The sequence below is a fragment of the Pan paniscus genome, chromosome 6 (genome assembly GCF_029289425.2).
Source record: "Pan paniscus chromosome 6, NHGRI_mPanPan1-v2.0_pri, whole genome shotgun sequence".
In the NCBI taxonomy this organism is placed as follows: domain Eukaryota; kingdom Metazoa; phylum Chordata; class Mammalia; order Primates; family Hominidae; genus Pan; species Pan paniscus.
Genome location: NC_073255.2, coordinates 26463817 through 26491417, shown reverse-complemented (window position 1 = coordinate 26491417; position 27601 = coordinate 26463817). Strand labels below are relative to the sequence as shown.

The following is a 27601-nucleotide window of genomic DNA, read 5'->3' as shown; positions in this document are numbered from 1 at the left end:
AAAGTTTCAAAATTTACATGGAATCACAGAAGACCATGAATAGTCAAAGCAATCCTGAGCAAAAAGAACAAAGCTAGAGGCATCAAACTACCTGTCTTTGAAATTTACTACAAAGCTATAGTAACCAAATCAGCATAGTACTGGCATAACAACAGACACAGAGACCAATGGAACAGAATAGAGACCCAAGATATAAACCCATACATTTACAGCCAATTAATTTTCAACTAAGGTGACAAGAACATACAATGGGGAAAGGACAGTCTTTTCAATAAATGGTACTGGGAAAACTGGATAACCATATGCAGAAGAATGAAACTAGATTCCTATCCCTCAATGTAAACAAAAATCAAATCAAAATGGATAAAGAGTTGAATCTAAGACCTGAAACTATAAAACTACTAGAAGAAAACACTGGAGAAATGCTCCAGGACTTTGGTGTGGGCAAAGATTTTTTGTGTCTGTGTAAGACTTCAAAACCCCAGGCAACAAAAACAAAACTGGGCAAACAGGATCATGCCAAGACAAAATGCTTCTGCACAGCAAAAGAAACAATTAACAAAGTGAAGAGCCAACCTACAGAATGGGAGAAAATATTTGCAAACTACTCATCTGATAAGGGATTAATAACCAGAATACATACGAAATTCAAACAACCCAGTGGCAAAACAAAAACAAAACAAAACCCCAATCTGATTTTAAAATGGACAAAATAGTTGAATAGGCATTTCTCAAAAGAAGACACACAGGCCGGGCGCTGTGGCTTATGTCTGTAATCCCACACTTTAGGGGCAGAGGCACACAGATCACGAGGTCAGGAGATCGAGACCATCCTGGCTAACACAGTGAAACCCCATCTCTACTAAAAACACAAAAAATTAGCCAGGCATGGTGGCGGGCGCCTGTAGTCCCAGCTACTTGGGAGGCTGAGGCAGAAGAATAGCGTGAACCTGGAAGGCAGAGCTTGCAGTGAGCCGAGATCATGCCACTGTACTCCAGCCTGGATGACAGAGGAGACTCCGCCTCAAAAAAAAAAAAAAAAAAAAAGACATACAGATGGCCAACAGTTACATGAAAAAATGCTCAAAATCACTAATCCTAAGAGAAATGCACATCATAATACAATGAGATATGATGTCACCCCAGTTAAATGGCTTTTACCAAAAAGATAGGCAAAAACGGATGCTGCTGGCAAGGATGTGGAGAAAGGGGAACACTTGTACACTGTTGGTAGAAATGTAAATTAGTACAGTCACTATGGAGAACAGTACGGAGAGTTTTCAAAGAACTAAAAATGTAATTCAGCAATTCCACTACTAGGTATATACCCCAAAGAAAGAAAATCAGTATGTTGAAAACACATCTGCACTTCCATGTTTTTTGCAGTACTAATTTACAACAGCCAAAATATAGAATTGACCTAAGTGCCCACTAACAGATAGATTTAAGAATGGTATATACATACAATAGAATATTATTCAGCCATAAAAATAAAAATGAAATCATGTCATTTGCAGCTATGTGGCTGGAACTGGAGGACATTATGTTAAGTGAAATAAGGCAAGCATAGAAAGACAAATATCACGTATTCCCACTCATACGTGGGAATTTTTTTTAAAAAGCGGGTCTCATAAGACCCAGTGTTAGATAGATCAGTAGGGTGGCTACAGTTTACAATAATCTATTGTGTATTTCAAAAGATCTAGAAGAGAAAAATTCCAGTAGTTTTAGCACAAAGACAAATATTTAACATGATGGCCATCCCAATTACACTGATTTGATCTTTACATTTTATATGCATATATTAAATTATCACATGTACCCCCAAATTATGTACATCTCTTATGCATCAATATAAAAAAAAATGTTTTCTAAGTCTGCCAGATAATCTTAGATAAAAACCTAAGAAGATCAAAAATAACATCAAGTATTTTTCCAATCACAGTGGCATAAAAGTAGAAATTAATAACAGGAGGAATTTTGGAAACTCACAAATACATGAAAATTAATAACATGCTCCCAAACAACCAATGGGTCAAAGAAGAAACCAAAAGAGAAATTTTAAAATATATTGAGACAAATGAAAACAGAAACACAACATACTAAAACTTACGGAATGCAGCAAAACCAGTTCTAAAAGGGAAGTTTTTAGCAATAAATGTTTACAACAACAAGAAAATCTCAAATAAACAACTTAATGCTAACCCTTCAGGAACTAGAAAAAGAAGAACAAACTAAGCCCACAATCAATAGTAGGAAAAAATGATAACGATCAGAGCAGTAATTGATGAAATAGAGACTACAAAGACAACAAAAGAACAATGGAATGAAGAATTGGTTTTTTGAATAGTAAACAAAATCAACAAACGTTTAGCCAGACTAAGGAAAGAAGGGAGATAACTCAAAATCAGAAATGAAAGAAGACTTATTACAACTGATACGACAGAAATACAAAGGATCATAAGAGACTACTATGAACAGTTATATGTCAACAAATTGAAATGGTTAAGTTCCTAGAAACATACAACCTACCAAGACTGAATCAAGAAGAAATAAAAGATCTGAACAGATGAGTAAAGACACTGATTGAATATTAAAATATTTCCCCTCAAAAGAAAGGCCTAGGACAGGAGGGCTTCACAGTGGAATTCTGCCAAACATTTAAAGAAGAACTAATACTAACCCTTCTCAAACTCTTCCAAAAAAACTTAAGGAGAATTACTTCCAAACTCACTTTATGAGGCCATGATTATTCTGACACCAAAGCCAAACAAGGACACCACAAGTAAAGAAAAGTAGAAGCCAATATCCCTGATGAACATACATTAAAAAAATCCTCAGCAAAGTACTAGCAAACTGATTTTAACAGTACACTAAAAAGGATCATTCACCATGATCAAGTGGGATTTATCTCAGGAATGCAAGGATATGCAAATCAATAAATGTGATATACCATATTTAACAGAAAGGACAAAACGATATGAACATCTGAATATACGCAGAAAAGGCATTTGGTAGAATTCAACATCATTTCATCATTAAAACTTCCAACAAAATTGGCATATAAAGAATGTACTTCAGCACAATAAAGGCTGAACATGAAAAGCACACAGCTAATATACTCAACAGCAAAAAATCAAAAGCTTTTTGTCTAAAATCAGGAATAAGATAAGGATGCCCACTCTCATGCTTCTATTCAATACAGTACTGGAAGTTCTAGCCAGAGCAACTAGACAAAAAATAAAAAGCACTCAAATGGAAAGGAAGAAGTGAAAGTGTGTCTGTTTGCTGATGACATAATCTTATATTTAGAAAATCCTAACAGCTCCATCCTAAAACTGTTAGAACTAATAAATGAGTAAAGCAAACTTGTAAGGTACAAAACCAACACACAAAAATCAGCATTCTTTTATACTTACAACAAACTATCTGAAAAAGAAATTAAGAAATCAATCCCATTCACAATAGTATCAAACAATAAAATACTTGAGCAAATTTAACCAAAGGAGGTGAAATATCTGTATACTAAAAACTACAAAACATTGATGAAAAAATGTAGATAATACAAATACACTGAAAGGTATTCAGTATTTAAAGTTATCCCAGTATTTAATATTGTTAAAATGTTCATACTACCTGCTGTTGTACTACCTGTTATTGTGTCTCAAAGCTCATGTGTTGCAACTTAATCAACAATGCAACAGTGTTTGAGGTGGGACCTTTAAGAGGTATCGTGAGGGCTCTGCCCTCATTAGTGAATTAGTGATATTAAGAAAGTGGATTCTTTTTTTTATTTTTTATTTTTATTTTATTATTATTATTGTACTTTAAGTTTTAGGGTACATGTGCACAATGTGCAGGTTAGTTACATATGTATACATGTGCCATGCTGGTGTGCTGCACACATTAACTCGTCATTTAGCATTAGGTATATCTCCTAATGCTATCCCTCCCCCCTCCCCCAACCCCACAACAGTCCCCAGAGTGTGATGTTCCCCTTCCTATGTCCATGTGTTCTCATTGTTCAATTCCCACCTATGAGTGAGAACATGTGGTGCTTGGTTTTTTGTTCTTGCAATAGTTTACTGAGAATGATGATTTCCAATTTCATCCATGTCCCTAAAAAGGACATGAACTCATCATTTTTTATGGCTGCATAGTATTCCATGGTGTATATGTGCCACATTTTCTTAATCCAGTCTATCATTGTTGGACATTTGGGTTGGTTCCAAGTCTTTGCTATTGTGAATAATGCCACAATAAACATACGTGGGCATGGGTCTTTATAGCAGCATGATTTATAATCCTTTGGGTATATACCCAGTAATGGGATGCCTGGGTCAAATGGTATTTCTAGTTCTAGATCCCTGAGGAATTGCCACACTGACTTCCACAAGGGTTGAACTAGTTTACAGTCCCACCAACAGTGTAAAAGTGTTCCTATTTCTCCACATCCTCTCCAGCACCTGCTGTTTCCTGACTTTTTAATGACTGCCATTCTAACTGGTGTGAGATGGTACCTCATTGTGGTTTTGATTTGCATTTCTCTGATGGCCAGTGGTGATGAGCACTTTTTCATGTGTTTTTTGGTTGCTTAAATGTCTTCTTTTGAGAAGTGTCTGTTCATGTCCTTCGCCCACTTTTTGATGGGGTTGTTTTTTTCTTGTAAATTTGTTTGAGTTCATTGTAGATTCTGGTTATTAGCCCTTTGTCAGATGAGTAGGTTGCGAAAATTTTCTCCCATTTTGTAGGTTGCCTGTTCACTCTACTGGTAGTTTCTTTTGTTGTGCAGAAGCTCTTTAGTTTAATTAGATCCCATTTGTCAATTTTGGCTTTTGTTGCCATTGCTTTTAGTGTTTTAGACATGAAGTCCCTGCCCATGCCTATGTCCTGAATGGTAATGCCTAGGTTTTCTTCTAGGGTTTTTATGGTTTTAGGTCTAACGTTTAAGCCTTTAATCCATCTTGAATTAATTTTTGTATAAGGTGTAAGGAAGGGATCCAGTTTCAGCTTTCTACATATGGCTAGCCAGTTTTCCCAGCACCATTTATTAAATAGGGAATCCTTTCCCCATTGCTTGTTTTTCTCAGGTTTGTCAAAGATCAGATAGTTGTAGATATGCGGCATTATTTCTGAGGGCTCTGTTCTGTTCCATTGATCTATATCTCTGTTTTGGTACCAGTACCATGCTGTTTTGGTTACTGTAGCCTTGTAGTATAGTTTGAAGTCAGGTAGCGTGATGCCTCCAGCTTTGTTCTTTTGGCTTAGGATTGACTTGGCGATGCGGGCTCTTTTTTGGTGCCATATGAACTTTAAAGTAGTTTTTTCCAATTCTGTGAAGAAAGTCATTGGTAACTTGATGGGGATGGCATTGAATCTATAAATTACCTTGGGCAGTATGGCCATTTTCACGATATTGATTCTTCCTACCCATGAGCATGGAATGTTCTTCCATTTGTTTGTATCCTCTTTTATTTCATTGAGCAGTGGTTTGTAGTTCTCCTTGAAGAGGTCCTTCACATCCCTTGTAAGTTGGATTCCTAGGTATTTTATTCTCTTTGAAGCAATTGTGAATGGGAGTTAACTCATGATTTGGCTCTCTCTGTTTGTCTGTTATTCGTGTATAAGAATGCTTGTGATTTTCGTACATTGATTTTGCATCCTGAGACTTTGCTGAAGTTGCTTATCAGCTTAAGGAGATTTTGGGCTGAGACAATGGGGTTTTCTAGATATACAGTCATGTCATCTGCAAACAGGGACAATTTGACTTCCTCTTTTCCTAATTGAATACCCTTTATTTCCTTCTCCTGCCGAACTGCCCTGGTCAGAACTTCCAACACTATGTTGAATAGGCGTGGTGAGAGAGGGCATCCCTGTCTTGGGCCAGTTTTCAAAGGGAATGCTTCCAGTTTTTGCCCATTCAGTATGATATTGGCTGTGGGTTTGTCATAGATAGCTCTTATTATTTTGAGATACGTCCCATCAATACCTAATTTATTGAGAGTTTTTAGCATGAAGGTTGTTGAATTTTGTCAAAGGACTTTTCTGCATCTATTGAGATAATCATGTGGTTTTTGTCTTTGGTTCTGGTTATATGCTGGATTACATTTATTGATTTGCGTGTATTGAACCAGCCTTGCATCCCAGGGATGAAGCCCACTTGATCATGGTGGATAAGCTTTTTGATGTGCTGCTGGATTCAGTTTGCCAGTATTTTACTGAGGATTTTTGCATCAATGTTCATCAAGAATGTTGGTCTAAAATTCTCTTTTTTGGTTGTGTCTCTGCCCGGCTTTGGTATCAGGATGATGCTGGCCTCATAAAATGAGTTAGGGAGGATTTCCTCTTTTTCTATTGATTGGAATAGTTTCAGAAGGAATGGTACCAGTTCCTCCTTGTACCTCTGGTAGAATTCGGCTGTGAATCCATCTGGTCCTGGACTCTTTTTGGTTGGTAAGCTATTGATTATTGCCACAATTTTGGAGCCTGTTATTGGTCTATTCAGAGAGTCAACTTCTTCCTGGTTTAGTCTTGGGAGGGTGTGTCGAGGAATTTATCCATTTCTTCTAGATTTTCTAGTTTATTTGCGTAGAGGTGTTTGTAGTATTCTCTGATGGTAGTTTGTATTCAACTCTTGTGGAAGTCGGTGTGGCAATTCCTCAGGGATCTAGAACTACAAATACCATTTGACCCAGGCATCCCATTACTGGGTATATACCCAAAGGACTATAAATCATGCTGCTATAAAGACACATGCACACGTATGTTTATTGTGGCACTATTCACAATAGCAAAGACTTGGAACCAACCCAGATGTCCAACAAGGATAGACTGGATTAAGAAAATGTGGCACATATACACCATGGAATACTATGCAGCCATAAAAAATGATGAGTTCATGTCCTTTTTAGGGACATGGATGAAATTGGAAATCATCATTCTCAGTAAACTATCGCAAGAACAAAAAACCAAACACCGCATATTCTCACTCATAGGTGGGAATTGAACAATGAGAACACATGGACATAGGAAGGGGAACATCACACTCTGGGGACTGTTGTGGGCTGGGGGGAGGGGGGAGGGAGAGCTTTAGGAGATATACCTAATGCTAAATGACGAGTTAATGGGTGCAGCACACCAGCATGGCACATGTATACATACGTAACTAACCTGCACATTGTGCACATGTACCCTAAAACTTAAAGTATAATAATAATAAAATAAAATAAAAAAGAAGAAAATCCTCATTTGCAACAACATGGATGACCCTAAAGGACAGTGCTAAGCAAAATAAGCCAGGAACAAAAAGACAAATATTGTATGATGTCATCTACACATGGAATCTAAAAAAGTTGAACTCATAGAAACAGAGAGTAGAATGATGGTTACCAGAGCCTGGGGGAGGGGGAAGAGGAGCTGTTGATCAAAGGGTACCAATTTTCAGTTAGACAGGAGGAATAAGCTTTAGTGATCTACTGCACAGTTGGTGACTATAATAAATAATAATGCATTCTATGTTTCAAAATTCCTAAAGGAGATTTTAAGTGATTCACCACAAAAAAAATGTTAAGTATATGAGATGACGGTTAGCCTGATTTAATCATTCCACATTGTAAACATACATCAAAACATCACATGGTACCCTATATATACAATTATTTGTCAAATAAAAATAAAATGAAAAATATATGCAATAAAAATATCCATCTTACTTGGTTGTGCTCTAGAGTTTCAAAAAGTTGTTCATCAGACTTTAGTAATGGAATGCCTGTTCGATAGTGAACTTCGTAAGAAAACTTCATGGTTGCCCAGGTCTGACTGATTTCAGTAATAACCTAGTAATCAACAATATAAATTAATTAATGTGCACAAAATTTAATTGAGAATCAATATCTAGACTATTATCTGGAATTAATTTTTTTCAATTTTCAAAAATGCAAACTGATATCAAGTATTATTGGCTTGAGTTTTTTCCTCCAAGTAATTCATGCTAATGGGGTTTGAAGAATGAATTTTATCACATCAAAGGAATGAGCATCACACTAACATCAAACTTCTATTGAATGTGAGTTTATCATCCCTAACCAAAACACAATTTAAGAGCAGGAAGGGACTTAAATGTTTGGTAGATATTATTTACAAATTAGCCAGCATGAAACAGGTAATGCCTCAAATGTGAATGAATCTCAGTCTTCTGTGTGAATCTGGGTAAGTTAATTATCTCTTTATACCTCAGTTTCCCCATGTGTAAAATAGAGATACTATTACTTACCTCAGAAGATTAAATGGGTTAATATAAATAAAGCACTCAGAGTGGTGCTGGCTACAAAATAAAGGATATGTAAGTATTTTCTGCTATAATCATCGTCATCAACAAGACCAATCCTCCTGTTTTACTGTGGCTTAGAATGATTCTAGTTCCTGCTCATCCCACACCTAATGAACAGCAAGGAACAAACTGGGACTCATCTCTCCAGGCTCCCGGGACATCAAAAGGACTTTTCTCTAAGTTGGCTTCTATGCAAATACCCAAAATTAGCCAAGTAGAAATGACCCAGCCCCGAGGACACTACCTTCTCAGTCCCCAGCTCTTTCACTGCCTTGTCCACAATCCTTCGGATATCATCTTCCACTCTGTGTAACTGCAGTGCTAACAAATCTGCCAAAGTTGTGGCTTCATTTATTAAAAACTTGACCTGATTGGGGGAAAAAAAGTTAGACTTTATATTCCACATATATGAACGGTTCCTTTTCCCTAAAGTTTGGTGAAATGAATCTTAACTAAAATATACTCAAGTCAGGTGCTGAGTACATCTCTCTTCTTGAAATATGTGGACAATCTAAGACACTCCTTTTTAACTCACAATTCCTGAGGCGTCACCTGCCGGAAGCAAGGGCCAAAGTTTAGTCACATCTGTGCTACACTATTTTGTTTCACATCTTTCCCTTGTCAGCACGTTTCTTATCTCCTTTGCCCACAAAACCCATTTTTAAAGAGCATCTCATTGTTCATTTATTATAATTTGGTTGAAATCCCAGGAATCAGGTAGTGGCTCATTTGTCTTTTCTTCCTAAAGAACCCTATTCACTGAACATAATTCCCAGCTGCTTCTGTGATTTAACCTAGTTTTATCACTAATTTAATCTCAGTTCATTGGCAAAAAAAAAGTCTTACAGTGTCATTATTCATATTTACCATGTGAAAAATAATTCTCATTTCCACATTGTCTTGTGACAATGACTCCCCTTCTCTCACACTGACTCTCCTTCTGTCCCCTATATTGGGTCCTTGAGACATCCTCAGCTCTTCGACATACCCAAACTCACTCATGTCTCCTGTAAGTGAAGAGTTGAGCCAGCCATATGGGTTGCAGGAAAGCCATTTTCTTTCCGGCTTTTGCTAAGAATATCCAGAATCTGCTTCTCAGAAGCTGCCACCCTCTGTCCCTCCCTACCCTCTAACATTCCTTAGCACCATCCACCCCTCTGCATAAGAGGACCAAATGCCCTGATTTGCTCCGGACTGAGGGGTTTCTAGCAAGTGGATTTCAGGGATGTGATACTTTCAGTGCTAAAACCTGGGAAGTCCTGAGAAAGCTAGATGAGTTTGCCAGACTATCTCTGTGTCAACTTTGGCCTCACTCCAGAGTTGCTGGGAGCCAGGGAGCTAGGTCTGTCCTTGAGAAAGAATGAGGAGAGATGTGTAATAGGGCCACCCTGATTAGTTGTGCAATCTGTGTACTGAACGTGGACACCAGCCCAGATGACAAATGGAGATGGAAGCCAGCCTCCGCTCTGCTGTCCTGGGGACAGCCTGGAGGAGGGTGCCTTTTTCTAAATTGTCGGTCGGATCAGGCGACTTTTTCTAGCCAGCAAAAAGGCATAACACAGCAAGTAGAGGCTATGCTGAGGGGGGGTCTTTTCATAAATTACACTTCATCCCAGATGATGCAAACCAAGAAGTAACACTTCACAGTCATAAAAAGGTTCATTAGTGAGACCGAGGATACTGACCCCAATAGCTTTCATCAGCTGGTGCCAATGCCTGTCCCTGAGGGCAGGGCTCTGTAACTCTGTGATGGCCCTCAGGGAGGCTGTCATGTCCTTAACTGTGTCTTCCAGGCCCGTGTAAGCATCCCAGACGCGGACTTCCTTGTTGAGTGACCAAATTTCCTAAAGAAAAGTGGAGGAAAAAACCTAGCTCCCAAGATATAACACAGTATATATTAATAATTTGCCTCCTTTGATATATATATTTCCCAACTCCTGGATTAGAAAAGAGTGAAAGCATTTGAACTCCTAGACCAAGGACCAAAACCAGAGAAATGAAAAGGGATCCACTCATTTGTACATTACAAGCCCACTCTGTACAAGCCACTTGTATACACTGCTTTCTCATTCACAAGATCTAACTGAATGTCCCATGAGGAAACACAGGTAAGTAACAGAGTTCACAGGACACGTGCAATGAAGAATGTTTCTTCTATAAACATAAATAAATGGAAACAGACTGTTATCAGATTACAAAGACCTCCTTCGGAATACATGACTCATTTAAACAACAGCCTTGGAATGTTGATTACCTTTGAGTGCCTGTTTCTTGAAACCTAAATATTTCATCATCTTAAAATGCCAAATAGGTCCTTTGACTTGGCTGGTCCTCTCAGCCCAAGGAAAAACATCAGCAATTGTGAATGAGAAAACCCATAAGAAAACAACTAGAACTTAGCACGAAATAAAGGACAGTGTGACCCCATGACATCCAAAAGAATGAAGGGACATTTTAGTTTGGGTCTTTGGGACTGGCATAATATGGGGGAAAATACAGGCGAGAGTGGGTAGGAGCCGAGGCAAGGAAGCCCTGGGGTGGAAAAAAAGCAAATGGTCCTGTCACTTTTAACTGCCTTTCACTGATATGCATTTTGCCTTTATCCAAAGATGCTCTGTCTTCAGAAGGCATACGGCTATGCAGAATAGATATCAAATTCCAATAAGTACCAAATTACAATAGGCTCAGTTCTGTATATGTTGAGCCCCCTTGGGATACCAGAGTCATTAATAAGAACAAAGATCATAGTATTCCGCATAAATCCAGAGGTGGCATACTCCTATTAGTTGCCCCAAATTCCAGAGCCAAAAGGTACCTTTTCAGATACAAAATGTTTATGGTTGCTAAGTAAAGAAATCAAAAGCTTTCAGAAGCCTGACCCCTTGGCCCTGATAATGTTCCTCTCTGTTCTAGGAAGCTGTAGGAAGCTCATAATTAGAGTAGCTTCTCATAAATTCATTAACCCTAATATGCTTCTATCAACTCACTCACAGAAAGACAGGCTTGATTAGAAGTGCAACTGGCTAAGGGTGAAAAAAACACTGTCTGCTATCACTCTGTTAGAAGTAAATAAGTACATGCAGCCCAATACACCAGATACTAGGTTAGGGAAGATGGAAGGAGGTGGTGCCGAGAAAGATAAATTGTTGTAATAGACAGTTATGGAACTCGCCTTGGCAAACCTTCTGAGTTCTACATCCATCTGTTCCACATTAATCTGTCTCCACTGGGTTTTAGTCCAATTATCAATGCTTCTCTGAAAACGCAAAAGCAGATAAAAGTGTCAACAACATTTGGTGAAAGCAAGTCTCTGCAGCAAAATATATAAACTGATGATACACAGTAACTCTATCATCCAGTGGAAAGTCAATTTTTAAAATATTAACTGCACTTGTCAAAACTTCCCTATCACCAAAACAAAAAAGTTGTCAGAACATGTCAAGCTAAAGGCTAAAACATTATGATATATTAATTTCTAGTAGCGATGATAAATTCCATACACATACCATCGTTATCACTTAATCCTGTGTACTTCGAATAAATTGATAAGTAGATTATTAAATAACAGACTTATAATTCTACATGTAACTAAATAAGCTTTCACATGACAATTTTCAACCATTATAAACAAAACTCTCATCAACCATTTCTTGACCATATTTTATATTTTGTTAATATATTTCTATATGGCTTTCAACTAACATAAAAGATTATAATGCTTGTTACAATATGCCTCATTCCCTAGAACTTACTTTTTCACTTAAGTTTTTAACTTAATTAACCACATACAAATTATTTTTAGTAAGGGTCTGTTTGTGTATGCCCAGGCATGTAAGTATAAGCATAGGTATATGTGTGAGTTGGTATGCACAGATGACTACACATGTAATATATATTTATATATTAATTTTTATTTTATTTATATTCTTTACAATCTCCCCAAAGGATTTGAGGCAGTCAGCTTATTATACAAAGTTTCATCCTGAACTAAAAATAAAAACAAATGGTATTCAAAGAAGAATCATCCACTAACAGAGATACATGAACTCTAATTTGGGGCTGGGGTGAGGATCTAATTTCCATATATTTCAAGACATTATAAAACCCAAATAGAATAATATAGGCTCTACAAACTGCATATATAAAAGAACTACTAAATAAAAAGCATGTTTTGAAAAAGCACATCTTACTCGAACATAAATAATGACATCCCACAGTCCCTTGAGCAATTTTATTTCTTTGCGACACTGTTTCATTTGTTTGTACTCTGGAAGAGCCACTTCAAAAAGACGAGTAGATTCTTGCATCTGCAACATTTCTTCTTCTAAGGCCTCAAGCTCTTCATTTGCCTAAGGAGAGAACATAAACACCTGCATACAAACTGCCAGAGAAAGAGAAGACACGCAGTTCTGTAGCTCTGGTTATCTCGACATTTCAATCTTTGATTTTTAACGGGAAAATAAAAATAAATCTGCAGCATAATTATTGGCAAAATGTAGAAGGTTTTAGAAGAGCAAACTCAGCTGCACAAAAAGTGAGAATAGATTACTGTTAAACACAATAACTTCAACAATACTGTCCCCCTATACAGGTATTAGCAAAATTTCTTCTTCATCAGATTTCTCCGAATACAATTTTTCCCCTTGGTTTTTGTACCGAGAGCTGGGGAATTTGCTGAAGAACAAAAGGTGGGGCTCTAGAAACTTCCACGTAAGAATGAATTATATTTTAAGTAATGACTTAGTTTATTAAAACTTTCAGATTTAAAAAATACCCTACAGATTATCAATAATATCAAATGCACTCAAGAGAATTTGTGAAATAAAGCATAAAGCTAAAAACACAGCCCAGTATGAAAACATCACCATATGACTGTCTTTATCAAGGTTCAATTATATACCCCATCTACATAGAATAGTTTACATTTTACACCAAACGTAAATGCTGACATGTTTTTTCTTTTGTGATGACCAACTCTTAATTTTCATCTTTAATTAACAAAATGGTACTATGCTTACATGGTAAAAGTTCAAGGTGTAGAGGAGCATTTGCAAGGCAGGAAAGCAATCCTTCAGGTTCACTCATTCTTTTGGATGCTATTTCTGTAACTTCCAATTCTGTGCTCAAGCTGCTCTTTGTTGATTGATCACGTTTAGACACTATACTAGGTTACTACTGGCTTTGCAAAAGAAGGATTTGACTTTGTTTTTCCACTTTCTATTTTCTCCCATCCTCCTCCCAAGATCCAACAATTGTATTATTTTAGTTTCTTTGAACTTTAAATACCTATACTTAATGCTTTTGTGTTCCATCAACCTTCAACTCTTTTTCAATTGACAAATAAAAATTGTATATATTTATCACGTACAACATGATGCTTTGGAATTGCGAGGCCGGGCACAGTGGCTCATGCCTGTAATCCCAGCACTTTGGGAAGTCACAGTGGGTGGACTGCTTGAGCCCAGGAGTTTGAGACCAGCCTGGGCAATGTGGCAAAACCCCATCTCTATTAAAAGTGCAAAAAAAAAAAAAAAAAATTAGCTGGGCATGGTGGCGTGTGCCTGTAGTCCCAGTTACTCGGGAGGCTGAGGTGGGAGAATGACCTAAGTAAGACCAGGGAAGGTTGAGGCTGCAGTGAGTTGAAATTGCACCACCGCACTACAACCTGGTCAGAGTGAGACCCTGTCTCAACAAAACAAAACAAAACAAAACAAAAAATCTATACATTGTGAAATGGCTCTATAGAGCTAATTAATATATGCATTATCTCACATACCTCATCATCTCACACTTTTTGTGGTGAGAACACTTAAAATCTACTCAGCAATTTTCAAAATACAGTATATTGCTATTAACTATAGTCACCATGTTGTACAAGAAGTCTTGTGAACTAACATCTCCCCAACCCCAACTGTCTCTTCATTTCCTACTATGTAAAGAATATTAGCATACTGCTTTCATTTTTACAAGTTATATCTTCACAAACAAGAACTGCAATTCTTTTAGTTTTAAAATGTTTTATTATGAAACATTTTATACACATAAAAGGATATATGCGTTTGTTCCCCATCTAGCCTAAGAAATATGACTAATAATTTTTAATGCCTTTTCTTAATTTTATCCCTATTTTCCCTATTTAACCACAAAACCTACCTTTTTATTTAATAGTCTAATTTTTATAATATTTTCACATTAATGTATTGCTAAGTGCTAAATGTTAAAATTTATGTTTGTGAAATGCAGTTTACTACATATATCACATTTCAATTGATATTTATGTTCACCTATATATTCATGATGATGTGTGTGAAGTTCATTTCCCCTACTGCATAGTACTACATTATATGAATATACACTATTTTTTTTTACTTCTGATAGTCATTTTGGCTTTTCCTATGTTTCACCCTTATTACTAATGCTTCTGGAAATTTTCACGTTCCCTATCGTATAGTATTTTACGTAGAGTTTTCATTCTTTTATTAGGTAAAAAATGTCTTCTAAGTGTTTCTATCATGAATGAATGTTTAATGATAACTAAAGTTGTTTTGGCATTTCTTGCGATAATCATACGATTTTTTCTCCCTAATTTGTTAATGCAATTAATTACACTGATTTCTAATGTTAAGTGAAACTTATTTTCCTTAAATGAAAACTTGTTTATAAATTGGTATAATTTGATTGTTTTGTTTAGTATGTTTGTATCTATATGTACATGAGAAAGACTGATCTATTTTTTTTTCCTTTCTCATACTATGCTTTTATAAAAATCAGACATGCTTCATAAAGTAATTTTTGAGTGTTCATTCTTCTTCAGGTCCCTGGAATCATGTGAATGAGATCCGTTTCTTGAAAGCTTCTTAAGATTCACCTGTAAAGCCATCAGGGCTTCTTAGTCTCTTTTTTTTTTTTTTTTTTTTTTTTTGAGACAGAGCCTCACTCTGTTGCCCAGGCTGGAGTGCAGTGGTGCAATCTTGGCTCACCGCAAGCTCCGCCTCCTGGGTTCATGCCATTCTCCTGCTTCAGCCCCCAGAGTAGCTGGGACTACAGGTGCCTGCCACCACGCCCGGCTAATTTTTTGTATTTTTAGTAGAGACAGGGTTTCACCGTATTAGCCAGGATGGTCTCGATCTCCTGACCTTGTGATCTGCCCACCTTGGCCTCCCAAAGTGCTGGGATTACAGCGTGAGCCACCGTGCCCAGCCTTCTTAGTCTTTCTTTTGGAAATTTTTTTGTTTTTTAACTACTGGTTAATATTTTTCTTTTTATTTTCTGACTGGCTAAGTTTGAATAGTTATATGACTACTCAGATTTACTGAGACAGTTTTGGTAAATTATATTTTTCTATAAATTTATCCATCTTAAGTTTTTAAGTTTCTTGTTAATAGTGCTCTATATTTTTAAATGTCTGCTGTTTCTGTACAATCATTCCCTATTTTATTCTAATACTGTTAATTTTGCTGTTTTTCTGTTTTTCCCTTGATGATTTCACCAGAGGTTTGTCCATAGTCTTTTCTAAGAAGCAAATTTGGCATTGTTTGGAGTATAACTAGTTATTCATCACTATAAATAACTAGAGTTATTTTAGTGATGGTTCACTATAAATAACTAGAGTTATGTTAGTGATGGTTCACTATAAATAACTAGAGTTATGTTAGTGATGGTTTATTGGTGGTAAATATATTGCATTTTTGTTTACCTGAAATATCTTCATTTCACTATTATTGAGAGAGAATTTTTCCCAGTAGAATTGAAAGACATCATCCACTACCTTCTGGCTCCCATTGTTGCTAATGAGAAGTATGCTCTTAGCCTAATCATCATTTCTAACAAGTGACCAGTCTTTTCTATCTGGTTGCTTTGAAAATATTTTTGCTTTTGGTATTCTGCAGTTCACTGTGATGTGTCTAGATGCAGTCTTTGTATTTATCCTGGTTGGGATTTGGTGAATTTCCTGAATCTATCGATTCATGTTTTGACCAGTGTATTAGTCACGGTTCTCCAGAAAGATAGAACCAATAGGAAAAAATAAACAGATATATGAGGGAAGTTTTACTAGGGGTATTGGCTCACACGATTATGAAGGCTGAGAAGTCTCACAATAAGCCATTTGCAAGCTGGAAACCCGGATGCCAGCAGTGTGGCTCAATGCAAGTTCAAAGGCCTCAGAACCAGGAAAGCTGATAGTGTAATCCTCAGTCCGGGGCCAAAGTCCTAAGAACCAGATGCTGAGGGTGGGAGGCTGTAGGTTCAAGTCCTGGAGTCCAAAGTCCAGGGACACTGGAATTCTGATGTCCAAGACCAGGAGAAAGGTATTCCTTTTCCAGAGGAGACAGCAAATTTGCCTCTCCTTTGCCTTTTTCTTCTATCTGGGCCCCCAGCCAATTGGACAATGCCTACCCGCACTGCAGGTGGATCTTCTCCACTCAGTCCACCAACTTACAAACCAGTCTCTCCTGTGTCCTCAGACATGCCCAGAAATAATGTTTTACCAGCTCTGTAGGTATCCCTTAATCTAGTCAAGTTGATACCTAAATTTAACCATCACAACCAGTCCTTTAAAAGTCTCAGCTATTATCTTGCAGACTACATTCTGTTCATTCTCTCTTCCAGGAAGTAAGAATAGAACAGTTGGACGGCATTCTAACTTCTTTCTATGCGTCCCTTAGGCTCTTTTATATTTTCCATCTCCTTACACCTATGACTGCATTCTAAGTGATTTCCTCCAATGTAATTTGTATTTCACTAATTCTCTTTCCAATTTTAATGAGCTCTTTAACCCATCTTCTGAGTTGTATTTTTTTTTCACAACTGTATTTTTCATTTCTGTAAGTATCGGGCCCTTTTTCAAATTCAACTGATCATGGTTGATAGTCTCAAAACTGAGAACTTGCTCACTTTTTTCAATATTATCTTTTATTTCCTTCTAATATCTGAAACTTTGCATGCATCTCTATCCGTGGTTTCTTTCAACTGACTCTTATGCGTAATGGTGTGTTCATTGTTTTATTGTGTACTCATATTTGACTGAACTTAATCTGTTGGACCCCCTAAAGAGACTGAATGAGAGTGCTTTTTTCCAGAGATGATTTAGGTTTGCTTCTACTAGTTGCTAGGAAGATACTTGTAACCATTTCAATTTCCTGTCTTAGAAATTCCTTAATCAGAGGGGTAGTATAAAACTGGACCATAGACCCTTGTGAGAACAGGAATATGTTTACAAACTCCCAGAGTATCCTTTTCTGTTTTTTTTGTTTTTGTTTTTTTGAGATGGAGTCTCGCACTGTCGCCCAGGCTGGAGTGAGGTGGCGCAATCTCGGCTCACTGCAAGCTCCGCCTCCTGGGTTCACGCCATTCTCCTGCCTCAGCCTCCCGAGTAGCTGGGACTACAAGCTCCTGCCACCACGCCCGGCTAATTTTTTGTATTTTTAGTAGAGACGGGGTTTCACTGTGTTAGCCAGGATGGTCTCCATCTCCTGACCTTGTGATCTGCCTGCCTCGGCCTCCCAAAGTGCTGGGATTACAGGCGTGAGCCACCGCGCCCGGCCCCTTTTCTGTTTTTTTCACCCTACTCTGAGCATTAGTGAAGACCCACAGTGATCTCATCGGCTTCCTTTGCAGGCTGCAGACCTTCCCTAGCCCACTCTCCAATGAGGGTATCACCCTTAACAGCATCTTCTATTTCCCCATGAGAAACTTAATCTCATAGTTCTAGATTTCCGATATTTCCATTTTCACTACAGCAGCACAGCCTTCTGCATTTGCCTCTATTTTTTCTTGCCCTTCAGAGATTTATGTTCTTGTGAACTCAGCAACAGATTAAAAATTATACATTTGTGAATATGTATTCAGCATCTGTTTTATGAAAGAGGGCTTTTCAAAATGTCTGGTCTACCATAATCTCCAAAGCCAATATCCCTTTGATTTATTTTTAATCGTTTTTTTCCTATTACTTACACTAATTCCATTATTCCTAGAAATATATACCCAGTTATGGCCGGGCACAGTGGCTCATGCTTGTAATCCCAGCAAGTTGGGAGGCTGAGGCAGGCAGATCACTGGAGGTCAAGAGTTCAAGAACAGTCTGACCAACATGGCGAAACCCTGTCTCTACTAAAAATACAAAAATTAGCCAGGTGTGGTGGTGCGTGCCTGTCTGTGGTCCCAGCTACTCAGGACGTTGAGGCAGGAGAATTGCTTGAACCTGGGAGGCAGAGGTTGTAGTGAGCTGAGATCATGCCACTGTACTCCAGCCTGGGCGACAGAGCGAGTCTCTGTCAAAGACAGAAAAGAAAAGAAAAACGAAAGGAAAAGGAAAGGAAAGGAAGAAATACCCAGTTATGTTAATTCAGCTGGTTATTATACAGTTAATATATCTTTGGCTGTGAAGAAACGGTAGTACTTAACCAGGGAACCTCATTTTAAAGGGAGGGATTCACTGTACTGTTCCCCTTATTTGTGGAAAGTCAGTGTTTTCTGTCTTGTGGACTGAGATGCCTTCAGAACCAGGGTCCACCATACCAGCCCAGAACAATAATACATATGCCTTTCACTGAGTCTAACTAGATTTACATTAGATATGTCTGCTGAACAAACACACCAAGAACATGACTTCAAGAAAAAGTTCACCCAGCCCTACTACATTCAAAATATTCCCGTAGTTACAAGCGTAAGCATCTCTGACTTTTAAATATGTAACTATATGCTGTTATAGTATAGCATGAACACGATACAATTCAATAAATAACTGTAGTAAATGTTTACATACAGCATGTTGGTTAGTCAAGTAAAAACGTTTCCCCATCCACAATCTGTTCAGACCACCTGCAATTTAGACATAATCTTTAAAAAATAAAAAATAAAACCAAGTATATTAGCATACTCTAACCTACTCCCTTTTCAATGAATATGTTAACCAATTTTCTTCTGCCAAGTGAAAGAGGCAACATGATGCTATAGAATGGTGTTTTCTGAATAAGTTTAAAGCAATTAAATCTAAATTCAACCCAAAATTTGGAAAGAGAGGTAAGGGCTCTGTCAGCCGCACCCAGCTAAGGAGTTAAGACTATCTCCAGCATGAAATGATATCAGGGTGACAGGCTAGATGAGCAACTCAGAAAGGTGCCCAGCTCCTAAATCTAAACTTCACCCAATTATTTTCTTATTTTGGTTGCCAGGTTAAGTTCCTAGAGAAACAAAGACACCATTTTTCTAATAAAAGTTTAAAACATCTTTTCAAGTGTTCTGTGAATTACTTACCATTTGGATTCTTTGCCCACCATATTCATTCTTATAGTCAACTATAATAAAGTACAGTTGTTCATTATAAACTAGGATTGAATGACTCAACAATCTTCATGTCCAGGGTTAAGAATAAGTTATGGGCTTCCTTGACTATGGTTAAAAGTTACGGGCAAAAGAATCACAAGAGAAAGGGTATAATGGTTAAAATTTCTGATTAAAAAAAAAAAAAGTTTAGATAGCCAGAATGTTAATCCTAGTTCTGTCACTTACTAACAGAAATCTGCAAGGAATTACTTAATTATACAAGCCTTTTTTTTTTTTTTTTTTTTTTTTTTGAGATGAAGTCTTGCTCTGTCGCCAGGCTGGAGTACAATGGCGCAATCTCGGCTCACTGCAATCTCTGCCTCCTGGGTTCAAGAGATTCCCCTGCCTCAGCCTCCTGAGTAGTTGGGACTACAGGCACCCACCACCATGCCCAGCAATTTTTTTTTTAATTTTTATTTTAGTAGAGACGGGGTTTCACCGTGTTGGCCAGGATGGTCTTGATCTCCTGACCTCGTGATATGCCCGCCTCGAATCCCAAAGTGCCTGGGTGACAGGTGTGAGCCACCGTACCCGGCCACAAGCTTGTTTTTTTAATTGAAATAGGAAAAGTAATACAAGCCATATCAAAGGGAGACTGAGAATTAAAAAGAAATAATGAAAATCATATGCTTAACAAACTTCTTGACATATAGTAAGGACTCAAAAAATAGTAGTAGTTGTTACTGTCTCTAGTATGATTACTATGATGATTGTGATAGTTAATACTGACTGTCAACATGACTGGACTGAAGGATACAAAGTATTGTTACTGGGTGTGTCTGTGAGGGTGTTGCCAAAGGAGATTAACAATTGAGTCAGTAGACTGGGAGAGGCAAACCCACCCTCAATCTGGGTGGGCACCATCTAATCAGCTGCCAGCACAGCTAGGATAAAAGCAGACAGAGGAATGTGGAGGGACTAAGCTGGCTGAGTCTTCTGGCCTCCATCTTTCTCCCGTGCTAGATGCTTCTTGTCCTCGAACACTGGACTCCACGTTCTTCAGCTTTTGGTCTCTTGGAACTACACCAGTGGCTTGCTAGGGACTCTGGGGCCTTTGGTCACAGACTCAAGGCCCCAATGCTGGCTCCCCTACTTTTGAGGTTTTGAGACTCAGAGTGGCTTCCTTGTTCCTCAGCTTGCAGACAGCCTACTGTGGGACTTCGCCTTGTGATGGTGTGAGTCAATACTCCTTAATAAACGCCCTTTCGTATATACATCTATCCTACTAGTCCTGTCCCTCTAGAGAACCCTAACACAATGACGATGATGGTTTTGGGAGGCATGATTTGAAATACAATACAATTTACTTAAAGGGAAATTGCTTATAACTGGGTTTTAAATAAATCAATTCCTATAACAGCAAAACAAAGACAAAATGTGGCAGTATTTTGTGTCTAAACTTACATTTTTTAAAGTAGCTATTTTAATGCACACAGGATATTTGAGATCTGTATTACCTCATCAAGCGCTGTGTATGGATTTTCTGCATTAAATCCAAGAGGGGCATAGTGTCTGAATCTCTCTCTGAACTCTGCCTGCTTTGCCTGATCAGTGCAAAAAAAAAAAAAAAAAAAAAGTTAATTTCAAACAAATACTTCAATTATCCTAGTAAAACCTTTCTTAAAACAAAAACTTGGTAACTAGCTTACGTCAAACAAAATACATTTTTTCCTTATAAGAGTGACTTCCGCATTATGGAGAGGTGAGACTTCATGTCTGACAGTTGCTGCGATCTTTTTGGTAGTTTCCCATCTTTCAGGTAATTCCTGCAAAAGCAAAGGCACAAATGGGAAATTACTTCAATTCCTAAAACAAATCAACCCTATAGGATTAAATTACTCTAATTTCTTTTTTTTTTTTCTCTTGAGACAAGGTCTGGCTCTATCCCCTAGGCTGAAGTGCACTGGCATGATCTCAGCTCACTGAAACCTTCACCTCCCAGGCTCAAGTGATCCTCCCAGCTCAGCCTCCCCAGTAGCTAGAACTACAGGCATGTACCACCATGCCCAGATAATTTTTGTATTTTTTGTAGGACAGGGTTTCAGCATGTTGTCCAGGCTGGTCTTGAACTCGTGAATTCAAGCAATTCACCTGCCTCTGGCTCCCAAAGTGCTGGGATTACAGGCATGAGCCACCATGCCCATGTAAATGATTCTAATTTCTTTACACTAACCCATGACATCTCTTCATTCTTATATAATGAGTTTATAAAAAAGGATGAAAGTGATGAAAAGGCTTAGAACCAAGGCTGAAGTACAGGCTGATTCACTGGCACTGCTGGGTTCAGAACTCCAAAGCATGTACCAGAATTGTTCTCATCTCAGAATCCATGGAAATCTTTTTAAAATAAACACAAATCTCCTAATTGTTTTGCTGCTGTGGGAATAAAATTAAAGTGCTCTGGAAATGACTTTGTTGATCTCTAACAACTAGAAATGGAAGCCAGCCATGTTTAGTAATTTAGCAAGTGAAAAAAAAGATGCTTTGAAAATGCTGGGACAAGGATGAAAATGTGAATCAATCTCAACTTCAGCTTTTCTCTAGCTCCCAAAGCTCTGTACATTCTCCTTCTTGTTGGAGAGTTTGAGGATTGAGGGTGGGTTTATTTTAGGGGACTAGGAGTTTTTGAAGGGAGAAAAGGGCAAAGGGAAGACAGGTTAATTCCTACTCTATGTAGGACAAAAGACACAATAAATAGTTCAGGTACCAACTCAACTCTGCTCTCCCTGCCTACAATGCAAATAGGACAAAATCAAGTTATTTTCTTTGAGGAGCAATGCATGGAGCATAATTACTGTTGAAAAGCATTCCTTGTGTCCCAATTAACAAAGCATTGTTCCTCTCGGTCATCTCCTGGGACACTGAAATTGTTTTGTCACACAAACCCACCCATAGTGATGGAACTCTACTTGTAGCTGAAGTGCAAAACTCAAAGGTTCTAAAGACTACTTTGTAAACCTCAATAAATATTTGATGAACGATTCAGTAACTGCCAGTTATGAAAAACGCACTGTGCTAGGTCTAAATACTATTTGTGTGGTGAACAGGGTGCTAAAAAGGTAAAACATTCTCTCGAATTGTTTTATAATCCGTCAGAGTGAGCAAGAGGCACACACAATAACTATTCTACACAACAGAATGTGCTAACTATCAGGAGGTCTATGTGTTATGGAATCAAAACAGTTGGGAGACAATATGGTGACATGACAGGAATACCAAACCAGCTCAGGAACCAAGGGACCTGGGCTTTAAACCCCTTTGTCCTTCCCTCTCGTGGCTTCTCATCAAAACTCTGCATCCGCCCTCTGTACAGACAGAGTCTCACTTTGCATTTCCAATTCCATTCCATGGAACCTAAGTATTCCATGGAGTCCCTCAGGGGCCATGGCTGGGAAGCCAGGAGGAAGTTACATCCATGAGCTCAGGTCCCCTTATCCCTCTTCAAACACAACAAACCTGCTTTATATTTGGGGATTCCAAACAAGTTTTTACTTGGTAAAAATAAATTTTCTTGAAACCCAAAAGATCAGATGATCTCCAAAGCCTCTCAAAGTCAGATGATCCACTCAAGGAGGAGGTGACATTGAAACTGAGGCTCAACGAAATGGCTAGGTTTCAACAGGCAGAGATTAGGGTGAGATCCCTTGAGGTATGACGACCAATACAGGATGGTGTGAGTGTGTGAGCTCTTATGGAAACTGGACAGCATTCGGGAAGTTAGGAGCAGTTAGTGAAGGTTTCTGAGCAGAAAAGGGACTGGATAAGTCCTGCAGATCAGAATATTCATCTTGTTTCAGAGTATATTGTGGGTGGGGTGTGAGGAGGAATGGGATGAATTAAGGGGCTATTGCTGTGAGGTGAGAAGTAACAAGAGCTGAATTAAAGTGGGTGTAACAGCAGTGAAAAGAGGCAAAAGACTGAAGAGATGCTCCACCAGGACAAAGATCTTGCTGGCGGTGAGTCCTCATGACTTTAAGAAAGTAATACTTCAACTCTTAGTAGCCATAGCCAGACTTTAGGGTGTTTTCACACAGAACTAAGCATAGACAAGTATTTGGAAAATGTTATGACTTCTCATAATAACAAAGGAGAAACTGAAAGTAACTATCACTTGAAGTTGCTTAAATTAAAATAAAATTGGGCCTCGTTACCCTCCAAATACACCACATACCGCCTATGAATCTTATTTTCCCTCCTGACAAGTCTAAATTACTGATACACAGCTGAAATTGTATTCTGTTTTGAAATGTTGAAAAGCCTAATGCTTTCAATACTACCATCACCCGAAAGAGTGAACCAAACTTTTATAATACAAATTCTGGAGGCCATATCTAAATTTCCCTCATCAATTACTTATTATGACTACTTTCTCTATGAGATACAGTTTACGGTTCAACATCTGATTCAAGGAATATCTAAATCTTCCTAGAAACAAGAACTATTTATAGTTGTTTCTACTGTAACTGTTTTATCTCTTCGTCTTGTTATGTATGTATCTGTCTAGAACTTGTCATCTTGCTCCATGTCTAACTGGCTTGCAAGCTCTAAGGGCAGTTTTATACTTAAATAAAATTTAACAATTCATATACAGTAATTCTCATAGTCTTTATAGTCAAGAGAGCACTGTAAATACCCTGCTGCATTTAATCCTCACAAAGCAAAATGACAGAATATAAAACAAAACAGCCACTGTGAAAAATAGTTTGGCAATGGCTCAAAAAGTTAAATATAGAACTACCAGATGACCCAGCAATTCCACTCCTAGGTGTACTGAAAAGAATTGAAAACAGATACTCAAATAAATACACACCAATGTTCATAGCAGCACCACTGACAATAGCCCAAAGAAGGAAACAACCCAAATGTCCATTGACAGACGAGTGGATAAGCCAATGCTGGTATGGACGGACATACAATGGAATGTTATTCAGCCATAAAAAGAAATGAAGTACCAATACATGCTACAATGTGAATGAACCTGGAAAACATTATACCAAGTGAAAGAAGCCTAACAAAATAGGTCACATATTGTATGATTCCATCTATCTGAAATATCTAGAGTAAGTGAACCCATAAAGGCAGAAATAGATTGGGAATTGCCAAGGATTGGTGGGTAGGGGTTTGCAAGGCTTGGCAGGGCATGGAGGAGGATAATGGGGAGAGACAGAGAAGTGGTATGGGATTTCTGGGAGTGATGAAAATTTCTGGAACTAGATAGAGGTGGTAGTTGCACAATATTGTACTAAATTGTACATTTTAAAATGGTTACTTTTATATGTTATCCGAATAGTACATTTCACCTCAATAAAAAAAAGAAAAAAACAGAAATTGATGGGAGCAAGTATAGAGAAACTGTTTAAATGAGGGATCATGAGGCATATTTTAGCAAAAAGGAAGTGTGGTCTTAGACATTAACAAACTTGTCAAGGCAAACAGAAAAGATGAACTCATACAGTACTTGAAAACAAATCTAAGTTTGAGTTCTGTGCTCTGACTACTAAACTAGATCAACTAGAATCCAGTGAAAGCTTTTTGGTTAATGTGTCCACTGATCACGTTTGCAAAATTCAAGTACATGTGTGTACATGCACACACACACACACACACACACACACAATCTATAAAATATCAATATTGGCATAGAAAAAGAATCTAAATTGTGAGACTGTGGTTCATGATTTCAGTTCTAATTAAAGAGACTTTGTTGTTAAAAAGCCCCCAAATCTTTCCACAACATGGAAACAGGTGGATGGCTTAGAAATCTATTTAGAAAGCACAGTGATTTCCCCATCCAAATTGAGTTTCATTTATTTATTATTATTATTATTATTTTGAGAAGGAGTCTAGCTTTGTCCCCATGCTAGAGTGCAGTGGTGTGATCTCAGCTCACTGCAACCTTCACCTCCCAAGTTCAAACGATTCTTCTGCCTCAGCCTCCTGAGTAGCTGGACTACAGGTGAGTGCCACCACGCCCAGCTAATTTTTGTATTTTTAGTAGAGATGGGGTTTCAGCATGTTGGCCAGGCTGGTCTTGAACTCTGGACCTCAGGTGATCTGCCTGCCTCAGCCTCTCACAGTGCTGGGATTACAGACATGAGCCACCACCCCTGGCCTATTTATTCTTTATTAACAAATCCATGATACGTTTGCAAGACTAGGACACTTCTTGACTGACAGGTAGTTTTTTTGAATGAAAAAAAAGTATGGATATATTTCATGTGTGAAAATGATGGTAAAACTGAACTCAAAAAAGCAACTCATAGGTTCTTTACAATCTACTTTCTTCCTAATAAGAAGGCAGTGGAGCACAGTGGTTAAGTATTTTGTCATAAAACACACCTAGAGTGTTGGCTGGCTTTACTATTTGTATGACCTTGAGAAAGTTATTAAATCTCCTTAAGTATCAGATTCCTAACCTGTAAATTAAAAACATCAAACGTGCACAGTATAGATTGTTATAAGGACATCATAAGAGAGTACATGTAAAGTACTTTAATAAAAGAGATGCTCAATTTATGGTAATTATGATTATTTCACCTCTGCACTTACCTCTAGCTGAATATAGACTTGCTCAGGCATCTTCTGGCCATAGCTTTCCAAGAGGGTGATCGTTTCTTTTAGAGGTTCAAAAAGTTCATCAGTAGCTCTCTGTCGGCTTCTTACAGCCAGAAGATGCCCCATGATGTCAACTAAACCATCATGATCACCTTCATTTAATTCTCTCTGAAGTCCGGAATCTGTCTCCTTTATAAATTCTTGTAGCTCATTCAGACTATTAAATATATATGTACATAGATACACACAAATTAAGTTTATTAAAACATTTAGCAGTATAAGACTTCTGATTGAATCTTATTTTCATTATGTACCTGATTAAACATTTATCTCTATCATGAAACTGGCAACATTAATACGCTTAAAAGTAACATCTCAGTTTTAGAAAGCAGTTTAGAACGTTATAATTCCAAATACCAAAGTAAAAGGCTACCTGTCAATGACAAATCTCAAAAGATGCTCCTGAAACATCCAGCTCCATTTCTTAATTATGGTTAACAAGCTCACTTTGAAAGGCTTCATGTCCACCTTGAACCAACTATCAAACACTCTGAAGTCCGCAAATTTGCTCATTTGAACATACAAAGCTTCATAAATGTCAATCTGTAGTGAGAAAAAGATTAATTAGAACAACTCAGTGAAAAGCCATTTCACTACATTAAATGCTAAGGGTTTTCCTTGCCTGTTCTTTGAATTGCTCAAGAGTTGGTGGTTGTTCGGGAATTTCTTCATTTGCATGAGCATCCATTTCATCGGAAGACACAGCATGGCCATACAAGAGAAAATGCTTCATAAACTCAGCTCGATCATCCACCCAGAGGTAAGCGTGGGTCTCCAGGGTGTTTCTGAAATCTAAGACTTTGTTGATGACATTCACCACTCTGTTCATGATCTCCTGCCTGACCTCTGCCAGGCCTAACATGTTATCCATATCATCCTAAATGAGAGGAAAACACAGCACTTACTATTCAAACCAACCTTACTTTACCAATTATCTACAACATAACATTACCGTGGTAATTCTTCAAAGGGAGAGTAGTTAGAAAAATTAAAAATCATGTTGCTTTTTCCAACTTCTCTTTTCCCTGTGCTTCCCATTTTCCTAATTTGTTCTGGGTTTTGTTTTCTGGTGATTTTTTGTGTTTTGTTTTTGTTTTTGTTTTTTTGAGACAGGGTTTTGTCACTCAAGCTGGAGTGCACTGGCTTCATCATAGCTCACTGCAGCCTCTAACTCCTGGGCTCAAGCAATCCTCCTGCCTGAGCCTCCTGAGTAGCTGGGACTACAGATGCATGCCACCACACCCAGCTTATTTTTTAATTTTTTTTAGAGACGGTCTTACTATGCTGCTTAGGCTGGTCTTGAACTCTTGGGCCCAAGCAATCCTCTTGCCT

The 27601-nt window shown here is 37.9% G+C and overlaps 1 protein-coding gene across 1 annotated transcript in view; it reads right to left on the bottom strand.

The window, feature by feature from the left end:
- Window positions 1–27601, bottom strand: part of DNAH11 (dynein axonemal heavy chain 11) — a 358159-nt gene that overhangs the window by 273998 nt on the left and 56560 nt on the right. The window contains exons 16-25 of the mRNA XM_055115753.2: window positions 26892–27146; window positions 26643–26812; window positions 26204–26426; window positions 21304–21420; window positions 21112–21198; window positions 12520–12678; window positions 11487–11585; window positions 10015–10173; window positions 8574–8696; window positions 7713–7835 (exon numbers count right to left, since the gene is read on the bottom strand). Coding sequence (XP_054971728.1) covers window positions 7713–7835; window positions 8574–8696; window positions 10015–10173; window positions 11487–11585; window positions 12520–12678; window positions 21112–21198; window positions 21304–21420; window positions 26204–26426; window positions 26643–26812; window positions 26892–27146 — 1515 coding nt within the window. The remainder of the gene's footprint in view (window positions 1–7712; window positions 7836–8573; window positions 8697–10014; window positions 10174–11486; window positions 11586–12519; window positions 12679–21111; window positions 21199–21303; window positions 21421–26203; window positions 26427–26642; window positions 26813–26891; window positions 27147–27601) is intronic.